The sequence below is a fragment of the Haliotis cracherodii genome, unplaced genomic scaffold (assembly GCF_022045235.1).
Source record: "Haliotis cracherodii isolate W230 unplaced genomic scaffold, xgHalCrac1.p SCAF_1, whole genome shotgun sequence".
NCBI classification, from domain to species: Eukaryota; Metazoa; Mollusca; class Gastropoda; order Lepetellida; family Haliotidae; genus Haliotis; species Haliotis cracherodii.
In genome coordinates, this window is record NW_027266264.1 from 76,349,566 (window position 1) to 76,375,677 (window position 26,112).

At 40.7% G+C, this 26,112-nt stretch overlaps 1 protein-coding gene across 1 annotated transcript; it reads left to right on the forward strand.

The window, feature by feature from the left end:
- The first annotated feature begins 6,483 nt into the window (after positions 1 to 6,483).
- LOC139475805 (arrestin domain-containing protein 3-like) lies at positions 6,484 to 22,931 on the forward strand. The gene is made up of 7 exons (XM_071259038.1): positions 6,484 to 6,706; positions 10,892 to 11,062; positions 13,857 to 14,077; positions 14,651 to 14,830; positions 16,360 to 16,548; positions 18,715 to 19,039; positions 20,310 to 22,931. The coding sequence occupies exons 1-7, from the start codon at positions 6,535 to 6,537 to the stop codon at positions 20,486 to 20,488; spliced, it is 1,437 nt and encodes a 478-aa protein (XP_071115139.1). The 5' UTR covers positions 6,484 to 6,534; the 3' UTR covers positions 20,489 to 22,931.
- Positions 22,932 to 26,112: the final 3,181 nt, after the last annotated feature.

Consider the following 26,112-nt stretch of genomic DNA (forward strand, 5'->3'; position numbering starts at 1 on the left):
AGTGCGGCGTTAAACAACAAACAAACAAAACCTCGTTGCATGTGGTCAATCATGAGTATCACCTTACCATCCCAGAAAATGGAAGCCATGATTTTGCCAACTTACGTCACCCAATTGTACTTTGGTTTGAGTGAGGCACCATGTTTCCATGCACTGTTTTAAAGTCCCGGCCCCCATCCACGGTAACAGTTCAGGATTCTGCTGATAAATGGTCAAAGGTGGTATGTGCTGCCAGGTCAGCTTCTGGTCTGGTGCCATCTTGCGGACAGTTTGTTCAGTGTGTCAGATAAGATCAACTGTACTCAATCCAAACTGATCCCATTAATGTCGTCGATTTGCTTATTTGTAACACGTTCGTCAGCCCCTACACTTGAGTTTGATACGTTGCAACTTAATTCAGGAGCACCAGATGATACACTTTCGCTATGAGTCATGCATTTATGAAGATGCCCATTTGCTTCAAATATGTTATTTATTATATAGAATGAATAATTGCCTTGGTGTGCCTATACTTATACGGCCAGATTTATTATAACGATGTTAAAATTGCGCTACAATATTGTGTTTTGTTGTTTGTTTGTTGTTGTTGTTTTGTTTAACGCCGCACTCAGCAATATTCCAGGTATATGACGGCGGTCCAGTGATTGATATTGAGCATCGATCCACACAATTGGAATACACTGACTAGCATCAACCAAGTCAGCGAGTCTAACCACCCGATATCGTAAATCGCCTCTTACGACAAGCATAGTCGCCTTCACGGCAAGCATGGGTTGCTGAAGACCTATTCCACTCTTCACGATCTTCACGGGTCGGCGCTACAGTAACAAGGATCAGAGGTTTCCCTGAGTGTGAGGTTTCTTTTGTCTTGAACTTTACAAGAAACTGTTTCAGTTAACAAGACTGTAGATTTGAAGGTAGGAGTTTCACACGCACAAACGCACGCACAAACGCACGCACAAACGCACGCATGCACACGGTCAATGTCCCCTCATTATGTCAATCAATCGATTATATTGTCCTGGCTCGATGTTTTAGAGACCGCCATATGTCTGGAGCACTATCGAGTGTGGCGTTAAACACAATAATGAGTGAGTGAGTATGGTTTTACGAAGCTTTAAGCAATATTCCAGCAATATCACGGCGGGGGACACCAGAAATGAGCTTCACACATTGTACCCATGTCGGGAATCGAACCCGGGTCTTCGGCGTGACGAGCGAACGCTTTAACCAATAGGCTACCCGACCGCCCCTAAACACAATAAACACAGGTTTTGAAATACAGATCCTCGATTTTCACCTCACCAAAATGTTCAATGCATTCATAAAAATAATCTTGTTAATATTTTATTTTAGATTCCTACACATAACAGTCAATGAGCATGATTGGTATTCTAGATACAGAAATAAACCATATGCACGGCATACAATGCATGAGTGAGTCGCTGGAAAATAAATGTCAATATCAGACAACCGGTCGCGACATGGTTATTTATACGACCAAAACCACAAACCACACCTCCATATAGTTCCTATTGCAGTAAGCATTGCCAGGTGAGGACATAACTGATATTCATAAAGTCTAGGTATGTCGCAACACATTCTGTCGAGCACGGGTGGCCCAGTCGTTTACGGCGCTGGGAATCGCTCTACAAGTTGCGTCCCTTAGGGTACCAGAAACCTTAGATCTTGGGTTCTAATGCCAGATGCGCCCTGGTTATGTTTCTAGGTTTGTCAGCACAAAAGTGGTAAACGTCTAAGGCCTGCATCATTTTGGGATTTCCTCACAAATCAATGTTGATACGCCTTGATATAACTGAAATACTATTCACAGCGGCGTTAAACAAAACTCACTCACTCACTCTAAATATTCACACCTGGACACGAGGTGTTTGATTCGTCTCTTGCAGCTTCCTCTTTCTCAGTGGATTTTGGCAGTGTATGGGGAATAACATCTTCCCTAGGCAAGGGCGCTAACTGACTACAAAAGTCCAGTTTCCACCCTTGCAGAACTGGGTTAGAAATTCCAGGCTCGATCTAAGCGCCACAAGTAGCTATTACGGGTTATGTCCCTTCTATGTCCCTCCAAATGACCAATCAGATTTCATCTCTCACATCATTTGCATTTGCTTCGAACAAAACGGCGGCGACCGGTAAGGGCGAACTGATCGATAATCAAGGTCTAAATTGTGATTAAATGAGTCTTACCTCGCTAAGTGCATCAAATAACTTGAGTGAGTGAGTGAGTTGGGTTTAACGCCGTTTTAACATTATTCCAGTTACATTACGGCGTGTCAGCTTACTGTGGGAGGAAAGCCCGAAATGATGCATTACGGCGTGTCAGCTTACTGTGGGAGGAAAGCCCGAAATGATGCAGGTCTCAGGCGTTTACCACTTCGGTGAAACCCACAAGCACGGGTATGGTGCTGACAAACCTAGAAACATAATCGGGGCGAACCGGGATTCGAACCCACAATCTTAGGTTTCTGGCGTGCCCAAGGGACGCAACTCCACACAGCGAATTGCGGCGCCTTAGACGACTGGGCGACCCGTGCTCCCCATATCACTTGAGCACCGTGAATAAAAACATGAAAAGTTTTGCAAAATATCTGTCGACGCCCAGTGTGCGGTACACATGCTTTGCATATCCTGCAGTCGACAGAAATCTGCACGTTGAAATCGATATTGCTTACGAACCAGAAGTCTAGTCCATTACACGATGTTGATAGGACCATGCATAGTAAGTCCAGCCAAAATGTAAGTCCGGAGTTCCAGCCTAGTTCGGCAAGGGTGGAAACTGGAGTTTTATAGTCAGTTTACGCCCTTGCCTCGGGAAGATGAGATAATACAGAAGTTGTATGACTTCCTGTATCAATGGAGAAAGCCGGTGAAGGCTTTCCGAGAATCTACTTGTGTAGTGTAGCTTCTTAGACTGAATATTGTGTCTTGTGATACATTTGGAAGTCTAATACTGTGAAAACTTCCATTTATATGTATAGAACTTTGCTTGGGTGGACTTTCACTGTCCTTGTAATGAGTACATTTCTTGGTTGATACGATAGAGGTTTATTCCACTGGGGACACTGACAATGCACTAAATAACTGTACATTAGTAACGGGTCAGTTTGTGTTTGTGTATTTCACCAAAGTGGTAAACATCTCTATAAAACCGTTTTTGGTTTTGGTTTGGTTGGTTGTTTAACGCCGCACTCAACAATATTCCAGCTATATGACGGCGGTTTGTAAATAATCGAGTCTGGGCCAGACAATCCAGTGCTTGACATCATGAGCACCGATCCATGAAATTGGGATACGATGACATGCATCAGCCAAGTCAGCGAGCCTGACCACCCGATCCCGTTAGTCGACTATTACGACAAGCATAGTAGCCTTTCGTTTTATAAGACCCGTGAAAATCCGAATTAGAATAGGTCTTCAGCAACCCATGCTTGCCGTAAGAGGCGACTAACGGGATCGGGCGGTCAGGCTCACTGTATTGTCTGGTCCAGACTCGATTATTTACAGACCGAGATATAGCTGGAATAATGCTGAATGCAGCGTTAATTAACATTGGTCAAACAAACAAACCACCTTTTTAAGGGATTAAATTCCTAATTCAAAATTGTCGTGTGAGATGTCAAATTCAATGATGGCATTATGGTTCAAGTCAGTTGTTAAAACATATATTCTTCGACAGTTTTGAAATTTGATAGATTTAAGCCAAATTCAGTTTATTCACAAGTCTAAACAAACAACCATTGACTACTATGGCTAACCAAATGAATCAGTGTTAGGTAGGTTTGTTGTTACCATATGAATGGCATTCCTTAGCCACTGCTTTGCCTTGAGTTTTCGTTGTTGTATGTAGACCAAAAAAAACTGTGTTTGTGGGTTTACGTGACCTATGAAAAAGAATGGATTCAGACATTTTTAAGCTGAATGTAGGAATGATTCTAGTTGTAATGTCTCTCAAATAACTCACAGAATTCCGATCCGATGACCACAAGAGCAGCCACATCTAGAAACTCATTAATGGCTATCAATCCTCTCGAAAGTGTTTTTTACTCAAAATATGTCAATATTTGGCATTGGTGTTGTCGTGGGACCTAACTTATATGTTCTATATTTTGCTATGTTATGAATGTTGAATGGCTGAACTAGCAGAATCCTTTCAGTACCTGTTTCAGAAACATTTATTTTTTTAACAGTATTTGTTTAAGATTTTAAGATGGGTGAGTAATGTTTACCATGCTCTGTTTATATTTGATCATAACACAAAACTGCAACTGACTTTCGGGGAATATTTAATCCGCTGACATTTTAAAAGCGACAGCCATCTGCCATTACATGAAAATAATTTCGTTTTTAGCCCCCGATGGAACCAACGTGTTTGCGTGTGCCTGACTTTATACCTATACTTTTACAGCATTGAAAAGTGCCTGACTTTATATCTAGACTTTTACAGCATTGAAAAGTGCCTGACTTTATATCTAGACTTTTACAGCATTGAAAAGTGCCTGACTTTATATCTAGACTTTTACAGCATTGAAAAGTGCCTGACTTTATATCTAGACTTTTACAGCATTGAAAAGTGCCTGACTTTATATCTAGACTTTTACACCATTGAAAAGTGCCTGACTTTATATCTATACTTTTACACCATTGAAAAGTGCCTGACTTTATATCTAGACTTTTACACCATTGAAAAGTGCCTGACTTTATATCTATACTTTTACAGCATTGAAAAGTGCCTGACTTTATATCTATACTTTTACACCATTGAAAAGTGCCTGTCTTTATATCTAGACTTTTACAGCATTGAAAAGTGTCTGACTTTTTATCTATACTTTTACAGCATTGAAAAGTGCCTGACTTTATATCTATACTTTTACACCATTGAAAAGTGCCTGACTTTATATCTAGACTTTTACACCATTGAAAAGTGCCTGACTTTTTATCTATACTTTTACACCATTGAAAAGTGCCTGACTTTATATCTATACTTTTACACCATTGAAAAGTGCCTGACTTTTTATCTATACTTTTACACCATTGAAAAGTGCCTGACTTTTTATCTAGACTTTTACACCATTGAAATGTGTTGGTACAAATGCTATGAACTTGAAAAATATAGGAAAATGCTACACTGAAACGATTTTTGCAAACTTGCCCCAGCTTTAACTTCCGTGTGTGTGGAGAGAAAGTCTGCCGTACACGATGGGTGATTTTAGAACGCTTCGTCCAGAGAGAGAGAGAGAGAGACGGTTCCCCAATTAGACAGTGGGGTAGAAATGGTCCTAAACATATGAGACCCAACCCAAAAAGGTACAAGGATTTGTACTTTACCATTAAAGATTTATCCCAAATATAGCATTAGGCATAGTGTGTGCATAGGAAGGTGATGGGTAAGTAATTCATCTACTCTGGTACAGTAAGTTTATATGTTATTTTCTGCCCGTATAAATTTAATTGATATGCTTAGATGTTTTAATACTAAATTATGCATGCACGGACAGGGATATCTGATTTGTCGCAAACATGGCAGCTTTGCGGAAAGCTGACTGAGTTACAGGTGTTCTTCAGCAAGAAGAAGATTGGGTGATTCTACCAAAGGTATCAATAGTGACACTTGTTTTCATCAATACATTTATTTGTTTTGGCATAAGTATTGTTGCCTATGTTAATCAACGTATATAAAAAAATACTCAGCAGCAGAGTTTGCACTATAGGAATTTATATAAAAAGTGAAAACATACGAAATCAACATCAAATACCATTACCGCATAAATCTTAATTTGTTAGAATTAATCTCAGAGTTACTTCTGTTGTAAGTTGCCGTCTGGTTATGTAAAGCTGACTAACATAGAGCGTTATTTATATACACATTGATTACCAAGCGGTTGAACAAGTTGAATACGTCACACATTTCATAATGTACAGATTTTTTAAAGTGTTTTGTTTTATAATAAACAAACAAAAATGCGTTTAAAGCAAAATGAACTTTGTACTAGTAACATCCAAAATGAGGAGCATAACGAAAATGATTATGATTTAATATGTTATTAATGATGCTGAAAGGCAGAAATTAAATCTATTTTCATATAAATACAAGAGAAGAGCATGTTTTAGACAGTGACAATTATTATTAGTCTCATATTCTCAGGTGTGTGACAAATGGAGTATGATTAGGACTAATCCATTTTACCTCCTGGGTAATAAGCTTTGGATAGTGCGGGAATCCAACCGTGGGATTTGTGAATTAAGTATCTGACAAATGGGGTAAGTCCTAAGAGGGTAAGTACGGTCCTGCCTGTTTGGGCATTTCCGAATGATCACGGAAAGTGCCGATATCTTGTGATTGCAACATTTCCCAGCTCCTTGCAGCGGTAGACACCTTCGTTTCACTCTTGGTAGTGTAGAGAGCTCTGCGGACGGGATATCGCTGTGAGGAGCTTGAGCCGTACGCGGAGTTCATATCTGACATGTTCTCTGTTTTGTTGATATGTGCGATGCGGTCCTGTTGAATTTGTGACGATGGCTTATACAGTTCACGCAGATAATTTTCAGATCACCCTGAACACCGACTGTCTCCAAGATGTATGGAATACGAACCCATTTCAAAGACCCCTCATCGATGTGGTCAAGCCCGGAGGTTCTGTGGAAGGGGTAGTGCGAGTAACGGTCTCAGAATCACTACGATGCAACGGTAATCTACGGGGACATATTTTGACGGTCCCTCCCCATAGAAATTGTATATCCAACATTATAATGAGAAGGGGATGAAATAAGCTTGACAGGATCAAACACTAACTTGCATGCTTCTTAAATCGTACTCGATTAAACTGTGGGTGACCAGCTGTTACTGCGGCATGACTTAGGCCACTCCCAAACTGAGACCCCCGATGTTGGGTCATGTCTTGACCGTAGGACCCCATCCCTGCTTTCGTCTTACCGTAGCACCCCATCCTTGATTTCGTCTTGACCGCAGTACCCCATCCTTGCTTTCGTCTTACCGTTGAACCCCATCCTTGCTTTCGTCTTGACCGTAGGACCCCATCCTTGCTTTTGTCTTGACCGTAGGACCCCATCCTTGCTTTTCGTCTTACCGTAGGACCCCATCCTTGCTTTCATTTTGACCATAGGACCCCATCCTTGCTTTCGTCTTACCGTAGGACCCCATCCTTGCTCTCGTCTTACCGTAGGACCCCATCCTTGCTTTCGTCTTGACCGTAGTACCCCATCCTTGCTTTCGTCTTACCTTTGGACCCCATCCTTGCTTTCGTCTTGACCGTAGGACCCCATCCTTGCTTTCGTCTTGACCGTAGGACCCCATCCTTGCTTTTCGTCTTTCCGTAGGACCCCATCCTTGCTTTCATCTTGACCGTAGTACCCCATCCTTGCTTTCGTCTTACCGTAGCACCCCATCATTGATTTCGTCTTGACCGCAGTACCCCATCCTTGCTTTCGTCTTACCGTTGGACCCCATCCTTGCTTTCGTCTTGACCGTAGGACCCCATCCTTGCTTTCGTCTTGACCGTAGGACCCCATCCTTGCTTTCATCTTGACCGTAGGACCCCATCCTTGCTTTCGTCTTACCATAGGACCCCATCCTTGCTTTCGTCTTGACCGTAGGACCCCATCCTTGCTTTCATCTTGACCGTAGTACCCCATCCTTGCTTTCGTCTTACCATAGGACCCCATCCTTGCTTTCGTCTTGACCGTAGGACCCCATCCTTGCTTTCAGCTTGACCGTAGGACCCTATCCTTGCTTTCGTCTTGACCGTAGGACCCCATACTTGCTTTTCGTCTTACCATAGGACCCCATCCTTGCTTTCATCTTGACCGTAGGACCCCATCCTTGCTTTTGTCTTACCGTAGGACCCCATCCTTGCTTTCGTCTTGACCGTAGTACCCCATCCTTGCTTTCGTCTTACCGTAGGACCCCATCCTTGCTTTCGTCTTGACCGTAGGACCCCATCCTTGCTTTTCGTCTTTCCGTAGGACCCCATCCTTGCTTTCATCTTGACCGTAGTACCCCATCCTTGCTTTCGTCTTGACCGTAGGACACAATCCTTGCTTTCGTCTTGACCGTGGGACCCCATCCTTGCTTTCATCTTGACCGTAGGACCCCATCCTTGCTTTCGTCTTGACCGTAGGACCCCATCCTTGCTTTCGTCTTGACCGTAGGACCCCATCCTTGCTTTCGTCTTACCGTAGGACCCCATCCCTGCTTTCGTCTTGACTGTAGGACCCCATCCTTGCTTTCGTCTTACCGTAGGACCCCATCCCTGCTTTCGTCTTGACTGTAGGACCCCATCCTTGCTTTTGTCTTACCGTAGGACCCCATCCTTGCTTTTGTCTTACCGTAGGACCCCATCCTTGCTTTTGTCTTACCGTAGGACCCCATCCTTGCTTTCGTCTTACCGTAGGACCCCATCTTTGCTTTCGTCATACCGTAGGACCCCATCCTTGCTTTCGTCTGGCCTCACACAGCACAACGATTCCCTTACTGTAATTTTTATCTCTTGGTGGAGCTGGTTTACATAAACATTTTGCCATGTGAAACTAAATTTGGAACCAAACCAACATTATTGTAATGCATATGAGAGACATTGAAAGTGAGTAGCACAGATGCTTCGAAAGCAAAGTGATTCTGTGCTCTGAAACACATGATACATGTTTTCTTAGGTAAATGACATTTTCTGAATTAGCCTATGTTCACCTAGCAACAAATGTTACCTGGTAGGATATTATGGTAATGTGACTGTTAAAGAGACTGGACGTCGACCATACTGAAGCTTTGTCTGTAAACAGTAGCCGATGACCCCGAGCATACTCGTCTCTGGTCACCTTATTTCGCAACAGAATGTTCTGTAACCAGACTTTTCTCTTGCTTTAAAACAAACACACTTATTCTGAAATATGACGAGACAAGTCTAACATGTCTAATGCAAGTCATTCAGTGTGTTTTACATATGGTGATGCATAATTACATAGACATACTACTACAATTGCGACAGTGAGGTGTATGACAATATAGCTCTACGCATCAAAGTGACCATATTGCTAGCTTTCTAGGTTGGCCGAAGGAACTCTGGGTGGGACAAAGAGAGTTATTCGGCTTCATATGGCCGAGGGGCGGTTGGGTAGCTTAGTGGTTAAAGCGTTAGCACTTCACGCCGAAGATCCGGGTTCGATTCCCGACTTGGTACAATGTGTGAAGCCCATTTCTGGTGTCCGCCGCCGTGATATTGCTGGAATATTGCTAAAAGTGGCGTAAAACCTCACTCACTCACTCATGTCCGAGGCATCATTATATTGTAATCTAGGCTTTGAGAAACACTCGCTTCTGATCTAATCAAGCTGGCAATTAGTATTTTGTAACCACCCATCTGAAGTTAAGCCAGTTTACTCTGCACAGCGCTTGCATTGTAGGCTGCACTGAGAAGAGCTCTATTGGTTTGGCTTGGGGCATGTGACATCACACTTGAAAAATTATTTCACGCATGATTTAAAAACACACAGATCTGTGAACGTACTGTCACTTTAACCTTCCAGTGCCTAAGAGGCGCCTTGTGTTGTATTATCCCCAGGGAGCTGAGAATGACTTTCGAGAGCATACTGATTCAGTGACCTTATCATTATTAACTAAGAAGTCGGGTTTTCAAGCACATTAGCATAACTAGCAACTCCTTGTGGATGTATCACTGCTGAGTGCACAATCATAAACAATGTCACTTACTGAGTGTGCAGTTTAGATGTTCAATGGTGAATAAGAAATTCAATTCCTTAGTTCTCATGTTTAAGGGTTGCTGGTTAACAGGTCTGCAACTTCTCAGGGTTTTTTCATGTAAAGTAATAAAAATAGAAGCTTTATAGGCTTGACATCATATTTTTACTCTTTACATGAAGAGCAATTTAACACAGTTTCAGTAAAATGATGTGAAGTGCAAGATAGAATAATTGTGCCATGTTAAGTTCTGCTGAGGTGGTGGGTGAAATGGTATTTAACATTGCGTTCAAGAATTTTGCACTTATTTAGCAACATGCATGCACGTGTGTGTGTGGCTGCTTGTACTAGTCCAGACTGATGCCAATTTTATAGTGCTAGCCCACTGAGATACCATGCTGCAGTTTAACATGAATACACCACTCAGACACAGTATACTGACTCCAAGCTGACCTGTCATTGGTTTAGCCCCTTAATGCCGAGTGCCAGACAGGGTAACAACAAGTACCATGTTTTAATGTCTTTTGGTATTACACACCCTGGGATCAAACATCCGACCTTCCACTCTCCATGCGGACGCTCTACCACTAGTCCATAGAGGCGGTCTTCATCCTGTTGATGATTATGCAATGGTAGTATAAGTAAAATGAAGCATGTATTATATCTTCTAAAAAAAAATTTCTTTGAAGTCAATAACCTGGTTATCAACATAGTTATAATTGAGGGGACACAGGTGGCCCAGTCGTCTAAGGCACCGCGATTCACTGTGCAGAGTTGCATCCCTTGGGCATGCCAGAAACCTATGATTTGAAACCTGGTTCGCCCCAATTATGTTTCTAGGCTTGTCAGCACCATACCCGTGCTTGTGGGTTTCACTGAAGTGGTAAACAACTGAGACCTGCATCACTTCCGGCTTTCCTCCCACATTAAGCATGTTAAGCTGACACGCCATGATGTAACTGGAATAATGTTAAACAACTGAGACCTGCATCACTTCGTGCTTTCCTCCCACATGAAGCTGACACGCTGTGATGTAACTGGAATAATGGTAAAAGCGGCATTAAACCCAACTCACTCACTCGTTATAATTGAACTGCTTTAATACGACATTAGACTGTTTCAAGAACTAATGACTGTTGTTCAATTTGTTTCTTCTTGCAGGGATATTTCTGTCTGCAAGAGGACTTTTGTGTGTTTCTGAAGGGCATTTTGATGGCGAAAATATGTTCCTGCTTTTAGACGATACATTTCAAGGAGTCCAGGAAAAAATGAAGACCTATGACCACCATGAGGAAAGGGACTTAATTGTATTGCCGAAACTTCAACTGTTAGGTGATTATTGTTCATTATGATTATGATGATGTATGATAGAGGCCCTGCGATGATCCTGGTTAGAATTGGTCTTCAGCAACTCATGCTCAGGCAACAAACAGAATCAGGTGGTGATTACAATTACCATTATGTAGATCGATGTTCATGAAGTCAGTCACTGGATTGTCTGGCCCAGTCCTGATTATTATCAGACCTCTGTCTGATAGCTGGAATATTGCTGAGTGTGGTGTTAAACAACAGACAAACAATAGTATGACAGAGAGCTTTGGCAATAACTATACCTCTCCTCAGCTCCCCCTAAGATGCCCCCATGTCAATTGCTGGATTTTCTGGCCCGGACTCAATTATTCAAAGACCGCCATCATATACATGATATAGCTGGAATATAGCTGAGTGCTGGGTTAAACTACAAAGATAGGAAGAAAAATAGTAGAAAGTCCCTCGTAACCAAGGTGACTGTCATGGATCTGATGGTCAGGCTTGGTGCCTTTGTACCCAAACAACATAGTACATTGCTCATCATAATCATAGGCTTAATAAGTTGTAAATCTGGAAGGTTTCTAGCTGGAAAGTGTTGCGAAAACTGCGAGTGACTCTTGCAGTAGTTGCATGGTGCAGTTATTACTGTAGATCAACAACAGACTAAAATGTAAGGAGGCATATTTCTCTTGTATGCTTCCACTCATCATCATGCTCATTGCCAACCAGACAGTTGCATGTGATATTGTTCCTTCATGTGGATTTTCACAGATACATTCCTTGAACAAGGTAACTGCCTGATGATTAGATACATATATTTTTTTTGGTTGTAATTATGATATTTGCGGGGGCGGTCGGGTAGCCTAGTGAACATTCCTGATTGGACTACTGACACTGAGTGACACTGTGTCATTACAGAATCAGGATGTGAGGGATTATTGGATTACTCATCATCATGCTCATTGTCAACCAGGCAGGTGTATGAGCATCTTCCCGAGGCAAGAGAGTTAACTGAATTTAAAAGTCCAGTTTCCTCCCTTGCCGAACTAGGCTGGAATTCGTGGGGTCGATCGTAGCACCTTCAGTGGCTATTACGAGTTATGTCCTTTCTAAGTTTCTCCTTTTGACCAATCAGATTCAACCTCTCGTATCACTAGCATTTGTTTCAAACAAAACGGTGGCGCCCAGTCAAGGCTATCTGATCGATAATCAAGATCTATATTGTGATATAACAAGTCTTGCATCGCGAAGTGCATCAAATCACGTGAGCACCTTGATTAAAAACATGAAAAGGTTTAGAAAATATCTGTTGACAACGAGTTAGCGGTGCACATGCTTTGCAAATCCTGCAGTCGACCGATATTTGCATGACACTGTACGAACCGGATTTCGATTTCGGTGCGGGATTTTGATTGGACTATGCATAGACTCGTTAGTCCAGCCAAAATGTAACTCCATAATACCAGCCTAGTTCGGCAAGGGTGGAAACTGGACTTTTATAGTCAGTTAACTCACTTGCCTCGGGAAGTTGGTGTATGAGTAATCCAATAATCCCTCACATCCTGATTCTGTAATGTCACTCACTGTCAGTAGTCCAATCAGGAATGTTCACTAATCTGGTTAGGCTCGCTGACTTGGTTGACGCATGTCATCCTATCTCAATTGCGTGGATCGATGCTCATGATATCAATCACTGGAGTGCCTGGTCCAGACTTAATTATTTACAGACCGCCGTCATATAGCTAGAATATTGGTAAGTGTGGCGTTAAACAACAAACAAACAAACTAATCTGCCACAACTCATCAAGTTGCTTACATAACACTGAGTAGTCCAGATATACACCAGCCAGTCTATACCATCAGATAAACACGCTACATCGCTTGTCAACTATAACACATGCATCTCTACCTTAAAAACCACTGACCATGCTGACTAACACTGAGTTGCCATTTCATCATACTGCTTGGTACTTATGACAAGAGACTGGGCTACCGTCTGTAAGGACAACTTAAATAAACTTTGAGGCAATATCTATACACATTTCTGAACATTGATTGGTTACCGGTAATCTATGAAGATTTTGATATGACAAAGGGTGCATGTTAATTAATATCTTCAACCTAAAACAGACAAGGTGGGAGCTCATCAGATGTCGTTATTTGGAAATACCCCTGATGGTTTAGTAAAAAAAGTATCCCTGCAGTGAAAGAATTTTCGGATTTAGGATTGCATGGATAATACGATTGCTACTCCCTTGTCATCCACGTTTCCCGGTATAATGTGCTTGCTACTTATCATTAATAACACATGCAGAAGTAGCTTTGATCTTTCGTGATCTCATCCACAGGGTCGCAAAACTTTCCAGGTTCAGTTGAGGTTAGTGTTTGACAAAATTGGCAAAACTTTCCAGATTTAGTTGAGGTTAGTGTTTGACAAAATTGGCAAAACTTTCCAGATTCAATTGAGGTCAGTGTTTGACAAAATTGGCAAAGGTTTCCAGATTCAGTTGAGGTCAGTGTTTGACAAAATTGGCAAAGGTTTCCAGATTCAGTTGAGGCCAGTGTTTGACAAAATTGGCAAAGGTTTCCAGATTCAGTTGAGGCCAGTGTTTGACAAAATTGGCAAAGGTTTCCAGATTTACAGTATCAACCCCCTGGTTGTAGCCACAGCACTGTATATGTCATGGTGCCACCTCAGTAAGTGTAGCAAGTCTACATTCCCCAGGATAGCATGAATCAGTTTGAATCATGGGGGATCTTACAGGACTGGAATAAGGACTTAAGGACTTATGTGTTTGTTTGTCATTTATTTCAGATTGTAGAGAACACGGAATTCTACTTCCAGGAGAGCATCAACTTCCTTTCAAATTTGAAATCTCCACTGCAATGCCTTCCTCCTTCCGAGGTGAACATGGCTTCATCGCCTACTGGATAGAGGCCTCTATAGACCAGAGGCCATATGGAAATGACATCAAATGTCGGAAAGATTTCAACATACACGGCTTCTTTGACTTGAATCAGCATGAGATTGCCTTGGTAATTACAATTCATACTTTAGGATAAAACACTTATCATATTCCTAACATGCCTATAAACATGATAAAGGCCAGTCCCTGTTTGTGTACGGCGGGGGTAAGGGTTGGGGATCTCTGTGTGTGTGTCTGTGTGTGGCGGGGGTGGGCGTTGGGGGTCTCTCTGTGTGTGCGGCAGGGAGTAGGGGTGGGGATCTCTGTGTGTGTACGACGAACTTCCGCAGTATTCATAATTTGTTATGGAAGCTCCTGTAAAAATATATGTATGCTTTATCAGCATGCTTTATCATGGGGCTATTTGTCTGTTTGTCTGTGACATTCCTGTATTTATCTATTGGATATAAGCTACTATAATTGATAGCGAAAAACTCTTCGACCTACCATACAATATTAAGGTCATTCATAATTAAGTCCCATCTATGATGTCCTCAACAAATTACTTTTATGTTCTTCATTTATCATGTTTATTTGTCACCTTTTCTTGTTCTGCTGTCAAAAGTTCTGTAAGTTAATCAGCATGACAAGTCAAAGTATGTTGTGAACGGCCCTTTGGTTTATTTATATTTTGTTGCTTCAGGTTCCATATGAGGAAACATGTGAAGACTCCAACTGCTGCTTGTGTTGCAAAGACGGATTTTACAGTTTTAAGATTTCTTTACCGAAGAAAGGGTATGAAAGGAGAGAAACAATCCAACCAGTGATTGAGATAACGAACAACACGCAATCCAGTGTTCTTGCTCAGATTAAGTTCAGTAAGGTAAGTGTGTGTTTTGTTGTTCTTTCCACTCACCTGTCCTCAAACCTCAATCAAATTAATTGTGTTGTGCATATCCATTTGTTGGTCTTAAACTTATACATCCAACAACCTCCATGATTTCACTAAAAGAAAACTAACAAATGCAGTCCACATTCGCCGCCACAAGCCATCAATCAACAGAGATCAAGGCTATTTCATCCCATCCGCCTACTATGAACTCATCAAGTAATAATCACTTATCCTGTTTAATTGGCTTCATGTCCCATTGGTTCTCTGTCCATCGTGTTGTGAAAGTATTGTCCCTTTGTTGTCAACACCTACCTATGTTATCCCACTCATGTATGCAATTGTTGTTACTGTTAATCCTCCACCTACTATATATATTCTGTACTATGTCCCTCATTCAGTCTTGCTTGACAACAGTGTAAGGATCTACACCGAAACGTCGCTTTTTACAGTTTTAAAGAAGCTGTTATCCATAAAATTGTTTCTACCTTGTCAACCAGATTGGCTGTTCACATCCCCTCTTTGGCATACATCTTAAACCCTGATGACCATGAAGATATCTTCTCGGTTCCGGTGAGATCTCTCCATATTTATCTCAAGGCTTCTGAGACGCTACAAGGCTCCCAGAACAGACTCTTCAGTCCACTATCCATGGCGACCACCACTAAAGTCATCTGTACCATGGTCTCCTTCTGGTTCTGTGATACTTCATGCCTATACCTTCACTGGACTGCCTCCTGTCGCCTGCATTATGTCCCTACACAGCAACTGCACGTTATCCGCCTTTATGGAAGGTTGTTTTTGGATGTCTGACACAGTCTTTGCTTCCTACTGTCTACATGACATCTCAGTTACCGACGTCCAGGGCCTTCACCAGTTTGGTCCTTTGGTCCTGACACAACAGTTGACAGCAGCACAGATAACGATATTGTATACCCTCTTCAGCAACCCAGTACACTAAACTACGCTTGTAACGAACTGGCGGATATAACGAACTGGTTTTTGGCTGCATATATGCTGTATATGTTGATAACAAATTACGGTCATAACAAACCCAAATTAGTGGCCCCTTTGAGTTGGTTATAACCGTAGTTTACTGTACTCCGTATTCTGTTCACATTATATCAACATAGGAACGTCACTCCTTTGTTTACCTTTATTACAAGGCGGGTTCTCAGACTGAGTACCCATGGGAGGGTGAAGCAGCTCATCTGTAGATGCACAGGTCTTCAACACTGAAGTCACCACAAGGTGCGTCCGTTTCGGCGGTGTCCCAAACCCTTACCTGCTCACCTCTGCTTTGAGCACGTCATGTCTCAGTATCAGTTTGGAGATCCTCTTGTGGATGTTGTCGATCGGTACTTCTCTTCATCTTAGCACACATCAATTCGCCAGGCATGATTGAAAGCTTTGATGAAGCGTTAAAAGTTGTTGATCAAAAGGAGAAGGATGGAAGAAATGCATAGTGTGAATAAGGATAAGTATACAATTTATTGTGAAATTTTCAATTCTTTTTTTTTTAGAAAATTGAATATGCTGTTGGGGGACATACCTGGGATGAGGAATCTGTGAAACTGAACGAATACTCCCGCAAGGTGGAGGCGGGGATGGATGACGTCTGGAGACCAGACATTACACTTGGAGACCAACTCCTGCCGTCAAGACTCCTACCATCCCTTAATACATGTATCAGGGTCATTTATAAACTGCATGTAAGTATTTGCTCCTTTATCTGTTGTTGAACGCGGTATCCGTCTTGGGCACCAGCATAGTACTGTAAAATATATTCTAAGATGCTTCACTAATAGATCAATATGTCTGGCACCAACAGTACTTTACCCTTTTTGAGTTATGTCATAATGGGCTGACATGAAGTTTTCAGACTACCTCCCCGACTTTCGTGATCTAACATATCCTCGGTAGCATTGTTCTATCCTTGCTGTCAATCAAAATGGCACATCCACATCAATTTCCTATCTTTTAACGGTGAAACTTGTGAGGTTACGGAATATTATACCCTGGGACAAAATCTGGTGTTGGCTTATCCTAAACATCCACAAACCACTGTGTCTCTTGCCACAGGAATGATCCTTGAAACATTACATAACCACACCTTCTGTTGCTTACAGGGACATTTGTATAGTAACATACTCCAGTCAAACCAAACATCTACTGTTGCTCTGCCTCCACCATGTCCACAGCGACGCCATTTCACCCAGTATGTCGTCTTAGTTTCCATAGTTTAATAAAGGCTTCCAATTGTCATAGCACTAAGATCTCTTTGGGGAACTGGGTCCTGAATATTTGCATTCACCAAATTAAGGTGATCGTAGCTCCCATTGTTTAACATAGGCGTACAATCCTCGTGGCACTGAGATCTCTTTGTGGAACAGGGTCCTGAATATTTGCATTCACCAAATTAAGGTGATCGTAGCTCCCATTGTTTAACATAGGCGTACAATCCTCGTGGCACTGAGATCTCTTTGTGGAACAGGGTCCTGAATATTTGCATTCACCAAATTAAGGTGATCGTAGCTCCCATTGTTTAACATAGGCGTACAATCCCCGTAGCACTAAGATCTTTTTGTGGAACAGGGTCCTGAATATTTGCATTCACCAAATTAAGGTGATCGTAGTTCCCATTGTTTAACATAGGCGTACAATCCTCGTGGCACTGAGATCACTTTGTGGAACAGGGCCCTGAAATATTTGGGTTCACCAAACGTGAAGCTGAATACAGAAATTTTGTCCAACATGGTGTGTACCGGACACACAGCACATTAGGGCTGGGAAGGGTAACTCAGGGACTCGGGTCAGGTGGGTCAGAAGTACGACCTGGGTACCCACAGTACTACCCGGACCCGTGGTTAGTCACCTGACATATTGTTTAATGACAAAAACTCACTATAGCTCAGTGGTTACACTACAAGTCGCTAATGTTCACATTTCTTTCTGATCTTCTTTCACATTCCTTTTGACTTGTATATGTTTTAGTAAAGATAAAGCTTTAGTCAACTTCAGTGTACGCATGCTTTGATCGTTTCATAAGAGACCATTTATCTACATGATCTCTGGTTTCATACATGTATCTGAACAGTTTTTGCCAGGGCTACAGTTAAACTATTCCCAATTATACATTTTGTTCCCAACTCTTGAGACCTACAGTGCATACCTGGGTAGGGTCAGGTAATAGGGGGTCGGGTACCTGGGTAGTAAATATGGACTCGTCCCAGCCCTACAGCACATGTAGTTTAGAGCTAGTTGTCATGTGATCTGCTTCTACAGCAAATAAGTCCAGTATACACTTGCCAGACCACAGGGAAAATGGGCTGTACAAGCCAAAGTCAGATTACTTAAAAAACAAACAAACAAAAACATGATTATGATTGTAATGCATGCGTGCTTGTGCTTATTTGGTATGGGTGTTCGCGTCTAAAATCCAGTCTCATTTTTCAAGCAAAATGTGCATTGCCTGAGTGAAATTTTCAGTCTATATACATATTGCCTGATTATAGACATCGACTGTCACATTTACAAAAGGACGGTATGTTAAGGAATAAGTAAGAAAATACAAGGAAACAAGGAGATTATCTGTGTGTGTAGGTAGAGGGTCATGGTTATAAGAAGCAGGCTGTTTTGTGGTGAGGAACGTTGGGATGAAAATCGGATCATTAATTCATTCTGGGCATACATGTATTAATAAACATTTCAATAATGCTAAAATCAACCCTGTTGACGCTCTGTTCTTAAATAAACCCTTATCATAATATGTCATGAAATAATTAATTCGGACCATTTTATGAACCAATTGGGGAATAATATGTTATAAGATGTAGAAATGTTTGTGAATATACACTGACATGTACCTGTCATTTTAGATGCAAGCTGAAGTCTCTGGCTGTAATTGTGATCAAGTCAGTACATCAACGGAGATTTTTATTGGTGACACCGGCATGCCATTTGCCACTGGTCCTCTGCCAGTGATGACACAACCCCTGCCTCAAACCTTTGTCTACGAGCAAGTTGACTTAACAGCATGTAGTGGTGGAGTACCAGAACGCCGGCCTTTACTCCCGGCTGGCTATCCTGAGAAGGGAGGGATCTCTGAGACGGGCTACCATCAGGGCTACTCGGGTGTTCCAAGACCTCCCATAATGCACCAGCCAGTCCCTCCCACTGCGCCACCTGTTGATGATCAACCACGTAAGATAACACAAATTTCCTTTTTATTCATTATTACCTCTTTTGTCCTAATTTGTACACAGAACTTCTTAGATATATTGACTTGATTGAATTTACCAAACTTTTTGATGTGGATGAGAAGGCTTTAAGGTTTTGGCAGCACCTTGTTTTTGAAACCATGTGGTGCTTGAACGTCCCAGACATGTCATGTATGATAGATAGATATTCTTTATTACTATATCATTACTCCTGCCCACACATCTCTTTCTAGTTCCATAAACATTCTATTGGACATCCACCAAGTAAAAAGGAAAGAATAACATCATAATCTTTCTCCCAGATCTTAACAAAAACATTTAAATCCAGGATATCACATCTGGTGTTAAAAAGGTTTAGGTCAAGGACACAGCGAAGGTTATTTGTGAAATATGTTTTCCTTTTTCTGCAAACCTTTTTGGGACGTCTTATGCATGTAGTGATTTTTTTGTTAAGTGATTTGTGTCATATATCATGTATATAGCCCTGGACATTGTGTTGACACCATGACCACTCATGTCAAGGGACAAGGTCATCATCAAGGTCATAGCTTTAAGAAAAGATTGTTTTTACATTACATATCAAGAATCATTTACTATATGTCAATGAAAGTTATTACCTTTCATCCTTTGGGTGGGGGCCACAAGTTGTAAATGTGAGTGACCTACATGTTTTAGGTCAAGGTCACAGCGAAGGTTATTTGTGAAGTATGTTTTCCTTTTTCTGCAGACCTTTTTTGAACATCTTATGCATGTAGTGATTATTTTGTTAAGTGATATGTATGATTAATGATGACAATCTGGACCACCAAAGAATTGTTTTGAAAGTGACATCTCCACCTCCATCAGTCTAATCAGAATTTCCTTGGTCATGGATGTAATTTGATTGGATAGCTATTTTAAGCATTGTGTCACTGTAATCAGGTATTAAACAAAGCTGTCGCAACAACTTGGTCCAGTGTACTTATCATTATAGAATGGACATAAATTGGGTAGATAATCAGGAATTTACAGTTTTTAACTCCTTTGAAGCAATGAATTTATACAAACCCCATAATACAACAAATGTAGTTCAATCTGGACAAATGATCAGCCATGCTAGCAGTGATGAAATAATACAGGATCACAAACGTTGGGTAAATTCAATAACAGATGTAGATAACAGTATCAAATGTTTTGGGTTTTTTGGATGTGAGTATTCAGTGTGTGGTAAATAGGAGGAATATTTTATTTTTACTTCATACCTTTGTCCCCAGCACCTCCAAGCTACTCTGAATGTATCCAGATGTCTGTGCTGTCTGGACCTGGGGCCCCATCGGCACCCCCCGCAGGTCGCCCTGCAGGATTCCCCCAGGCTTCAGCTGCTCCCAACCCACCACCACCACAGAGCTACCCCTACCACCAACCTGCAGAGGACCAATGGAAATACTCATGATGAAGTAGAACATACATCATGGACTTACGTAGACCTTTGCAGAGGCCGGTATTTATCCCAAAGTCTTCAGGGATTTATGTAGACCAGGGCAGAGGCCGGTATTTATTCCTAAGTCTTCAGGGATTGATGTAGACATGGGCAGAGGCCGGTATTTATTCCTAAGTCTTCATGGATTTATCTAGACCTGGGCAGAGGCAGGTATTTATTCCTAAGTCTTCATGGATATATGTAGACATTGGCAGTGGCCGGTATTTATTCCTAAGTCTTCATGGATTTATCTAGACCTGGGCAGAGGCAGGTATTTATTCCTAAGTCTTCATGGATTTATGTAGACATGGGCAGAGGCAGGTATTTATTCCTAAGTCTTCATGGATTTATGTAGACATGGGCAGAGGCCGGTATTTATTCCTAAGTCTTCAGGGATTTATCTAGACCTTGGCAGTGGCAGGTATTTATTCCTAAGTCTTCATGGATATATGTAGACCTGGGCAGAGGCCTTTGTTTATCCCTAAGTCTTCATGAATTTATTTAGACCTGCTCAGAAGCCGGTATTTATGCCTAAGTCTTCAGGGATTTATCTGGACCTGATCAGAGGCCGCTATTTGTCCCTGTTTTTATGGATTTATTTAGACCTGTGCAAAGCAAATGTCTTCACTCTTTAGCAAATGTCAGTAACAATTCCCAAAATATTATTGAAACGTTCCCAAGTCATGTTGATATATACTACTCAAAATGAAGTTTAACACCCGATTTTTTTTCATGTGACTATAGTTAATCTGTCATGGCTATTGCATCATGCAGCCTTCCAATTATGGGTGTTCTTTAACTTGTTTTGAGTAGTATAGTTATATATAATGTAATAGTTTTGTCGGATCAACTTGTATAGCAGTAATATCAGGACCAAGAAAGACAAAGAGGCTTTAATGCTGAGTTTTACATTCTTGATTGTAAATTTTAAGATGCAATGTTAAAGAGACCCGTGAATGTAAGAAAGTATGGAAACATCTGCTGGAGTGATGGGTCAGAAGAGTCTTGAGTTTGACTTCTGGTATTAAGTCAAAAGAGTCTTCACGGTACTTGTTACAAGCTTCAGTGGCAGGTCCCGGGGATTTAGAAGGGGACTCAAGGGAGCTCGTATTTTATATGAATATAGAAATAAGACATACCTTTGTTTTTTGGAAATCCTGATTAAATTGTCATGTGAACTGAGGTATACATTCTTCAAATAATGGTGTTACGTCAAATATTCAAGTCTTTCAATCATTTTGAGAAAATGCTATTTTGATAAATTATGTCTGTGCAAGATCACCTGTTTTTCTATAGTGCTTGTTATGGATGTAACATTTGATCAATCTTTCTCTTCATTGCGTCAATACATCAATGACACATTCAAAACATCAATAGTTCGTGATCATCAATGTCATGCTACAATACTGATGTTGGTGATGGATGTGAATTAAATACTTTAAAAATATAGTCATTACATATTTCCATTACTTTTATTCTAACATACATGTAAAGTCTTCATTGGAGGACACTCCCTAAGCTCCTAACATCTGAACCCAAGGCATGGTGGGTATTTTTAGCTTTGGGAACATGTCCAGTAAAGGAAATTAAATGAGGCGTTCTTACCCATTCGTGGGGCGGTCGGGTAGCCTAGTGGTTAAAGCTTCCGGTCGTCACACCGAAGACCCAGGTTCGATTCCCGACATGGGTACAATGTGTGAAGCCCATTTCAGGTGTCTCCCACCTTGATATTGCTGGAATATTGCTAGAAAACGGCGTTAAATACTCACTCACTCGGTCACTCACTTACCCATTCGTGACAAACTCGCGTTATTCTGGGAGAAGCCGAATAACGACTCGTGCCCCTCTCGTGGCAATATTTGAGACTGGGTTCCATCCAAACGCAAATTTAAATTAACGGGCATAGTTTTAAAAGAATTGTCAACTCGTTGCATAATATATTTCCACCATGTCATTTATATTCCAGATGCTATTTAAAACACATCAGGATTTACGGTATTTATACAGTATGATTAAACATATTTAGCTGTATATTTTTAGATGCTAGACATACGTGTATGTAAAATCAAAAATTATTCCTGAGTGATTCTTTGACATAAGTACTTGGAAGTCATACATGCATTCTGATTGGTTTGTCTTATTTTGGCACATACCATTCATCAATAGGGGGGACGAGTCTTCTTGCAGGTTACGGAAAGGGGCAAGTGGTAATGAATGGTTCTTACCATGCTTTCACAATACCCCTGCCATCAGGCCATTATTCCCCTAAAATGCAATAGTGTTTTTGCACATTGCAGTAATGTTGCAACAGAAACAAAGCCCCCAACATTTACCCCTATACATGTAACAAATGTTATATCTGGGATAACACTTTCTCAGTAAAGTACAGATTCTAGTACTTTTTTGGTTTGAGTCCTGTCCAAAGTGGTCAAATGTAACAAATGTTATATTTGGGATAACACTTTATCATTTGACATTTGCTACATTGGACCACTGTCTGAAATGGCATTGTGTGTTCCTATACATGAAGTGTGAAGTGTTGTGTGGTATGTCTGTCACACACTGGTATGTTCTCATGGTGTTCTCAACCACCACAATGCTGCAGTATTTTATGAACTGCCATTTTACCTCACTTACTTTGTTGTTTTGTGGGGAAGCTGTTGTTTTTTTATTAGCCCCTTTGTTATTTCAACAATTCTTTCTGAAATTCGATACTTTTATTATCAGCATATGATACTATTTTTAGCTACAATGTTTTTGCCTCGGAAAGTTACTTCAAAGAGGACCTGTAAGACATGTTTGCATCAGAGAGACATGTAGGACGTACTTCCATCATATGGAGGACCTGTAAGACAGGTTTACTTTATATGGAGGATGTTTAAGACATGTTTACATCATATGGAGGATGTTTAAGACATGTTTAAATCATATAGAGGGCCTTGGGAGTGTACAAGTACATTCATCTACAATTGTGTCACAAGTGATGTGATTTAAGATTGGCACTTCTTTATTAATGTATCAGCAACCAGATCTCTGGTAGTTCATGGTATTGTATATTTGTAATATTTTGTATGGCACTATGAATCCTGTGTATTGATGTACTACATCACACTGATCTGGTGAGTTTGTTTTTGTACGTTGTGAGATCTGCAGTTCATTGTGTTTCTGTTAGTTCAGTTCGTGATAAGCGGAACTAGTCTAGTGTTTTGTTGTTCATAGCTGGTCTCTTAATATTACCAAACGATGTTTCGTTTCATTAATTTTACGATTTGATAATAATCTGGTTTTAATTGTGTACAAATTCATTTAAATGTGTCTGCTAAAATCATTAAGAGGGGACACTATATTTGTTTATTTGATATAAAAATATGTATTTGTGATATTAATCATAATTGTATGTGATAGTATAGCATGCTTTAAACATTTAACACATTAAAGATCTGTCCTTGTTTGCCATTTATGTCATTTAATCAAATACACATTATTTTGAGTGTATTTACTGGAAATGAATTTTATATTCCAGATTGCAAACCATTTGAATTTAGGTGTGAACCAAATTTAACTGTTATTGAATGAATGTGTCTGAGTTCGGACATGAAAGGAGGGTACATGTTTTTTATGTTTGTTTAAAATGAATATTTGCTGCGTTTTACATGAATGCTTGGAGTATTAGTTAGAATCTCATCATGTGATATATTGCCAGGTCAGCCTGTCCTGCTTGAGGAGTTGTCTATGTCATTTGTTTGTAAGTGTGTAAATTGAGGCTATTAGCTGAGTGAGTGTTCCGTATCAGAGACGTCCTATATCAGAAATAAGTTTTGTCTTGTGAGAGCCTTTTGTGGGCCTAGTAAATAGTTTTATTCCTAATATGATATTTAAGATACAGAAACAATCAAGGGTAATAATCTGTTCATTATATAAAATCATTCTTAAAATATTCAATATTCAAGAAGTAATTTTACTCATTGAAGTAATTTTAGAAAATGCATATGAATCCAACCTTTGAGTGAGTTACGTGATTGTGCGTGCGTGTGTGCGGTATGGTATGTGTTTGTGTGTCTTCCACACTTGAAACGCTGAGACAGCTGTAACTCCTATTCCTTAAAATAGACTTACAATAGTTGAAGTGCTCAGACAGTGCAAGGAGTTCAAGGCTGCCAATTCCTTAGTTGTGGATGGAGAAAATGAGATTGTTGATAAAACATTCTTTGATCAGTAAAATAGAAATTTAGAAAAAAACTATAATTTTTTAATAAAGACCATGCCCTAGACAAAGTTCAAATCTATAACTTTGGGGGGGGACAATAGAACTGTCATATTTAAATGACCATATGTAGATTTCTCATCGTTATGAATCATAACAAATTGCTCAAGAAAAGGGTACCATACCCCTCAAGTATGGTATACAAATGTCACGCCCTTGTGTTCATTAGGTCGGTGGGAAGGAGGGGGGTATCTCCAGCCTGAAGACTGACGTCCTTTTCTCTGTTTTATGAATTTTTCTGATACATTTTATGTGCTCCTTATAAATGGCAGTTAATTTTCTTGCAGCTCATTATTTTTTTGTATGGCATGGTTGGCCCAGCTGACCATGGTGACACAATTTTCTCTACCGAGTTAAGTCCCTCAGACAGACACCCATTATCAGGGGTTTGAATCCCAATTCTCCCTGATGTTTGTAGGTTCATCAGACCAAACCCGTGTCCCTTGGTTTCACCAAAGTGGTAAACGTCTGAGATGTTCACGAGTTCGAGCTTCCTCCCACATCAAGCCGGCATGCCATGAAATAAGTGAAACACTCTTCAAAGGGTGTTAATCCAAACTCATTATCTCATATATATACACTGATTATGTTGTTGTCATGAATAGAATTGAGATGCTCTCCTTACTGTGCAATAATAGTTTGACATTGTTGTGTACTATATCTTAGTAATATTCACAGCATGCTTTCAGATATGTTTGTTAAATATTAGAAATATTACCATGTATTCAACCAGAAAAAGTGAAAATGAATAAATATTTGAAGTTAACATTGTCTTGTCATTATGTACACAAGAAGTTGACATTGAATAAATGTTCCCATGTCCAGATCCCAAGGTGTTTGTCAACATGTGAGAGTCTTGCTCTGTATCCCTGAGCTTGTTGGGTCGTCTGTGTCCTGTTTAGAATCAGACTGGTGTTCCAGACCAGGAACAAATGACCATCACTGAGAGAGATACAACAACCATGCACAGGGCTGTCATATTGTGCAACATGAGTAGTTTGTTGTTTTACACAGAGTCAGCAAAATTCCAGCTCTGTTTCCGCGGTCTGTGAATGTCAAGACTGGGCCAAACAGAATCAACTCTGTCACCAAGTCTGACCGACCAATCTATGTTAGTTGACAAGTGTAGGTTACTGGGAAGATGGTCTCTCCTGGGACGCCAATGAGGATTCTAAACATCTGCTTGTCCTGTGTCATACAGACTCATACAGGATCATTCAGAATCATCCTCAGTGGATCATACAGCATCACTGGATCATGCAAAATCATACTGCATCATACTGGGTCACACTGGATCATACAACATCATACTGGATCATACAGCATCACACTG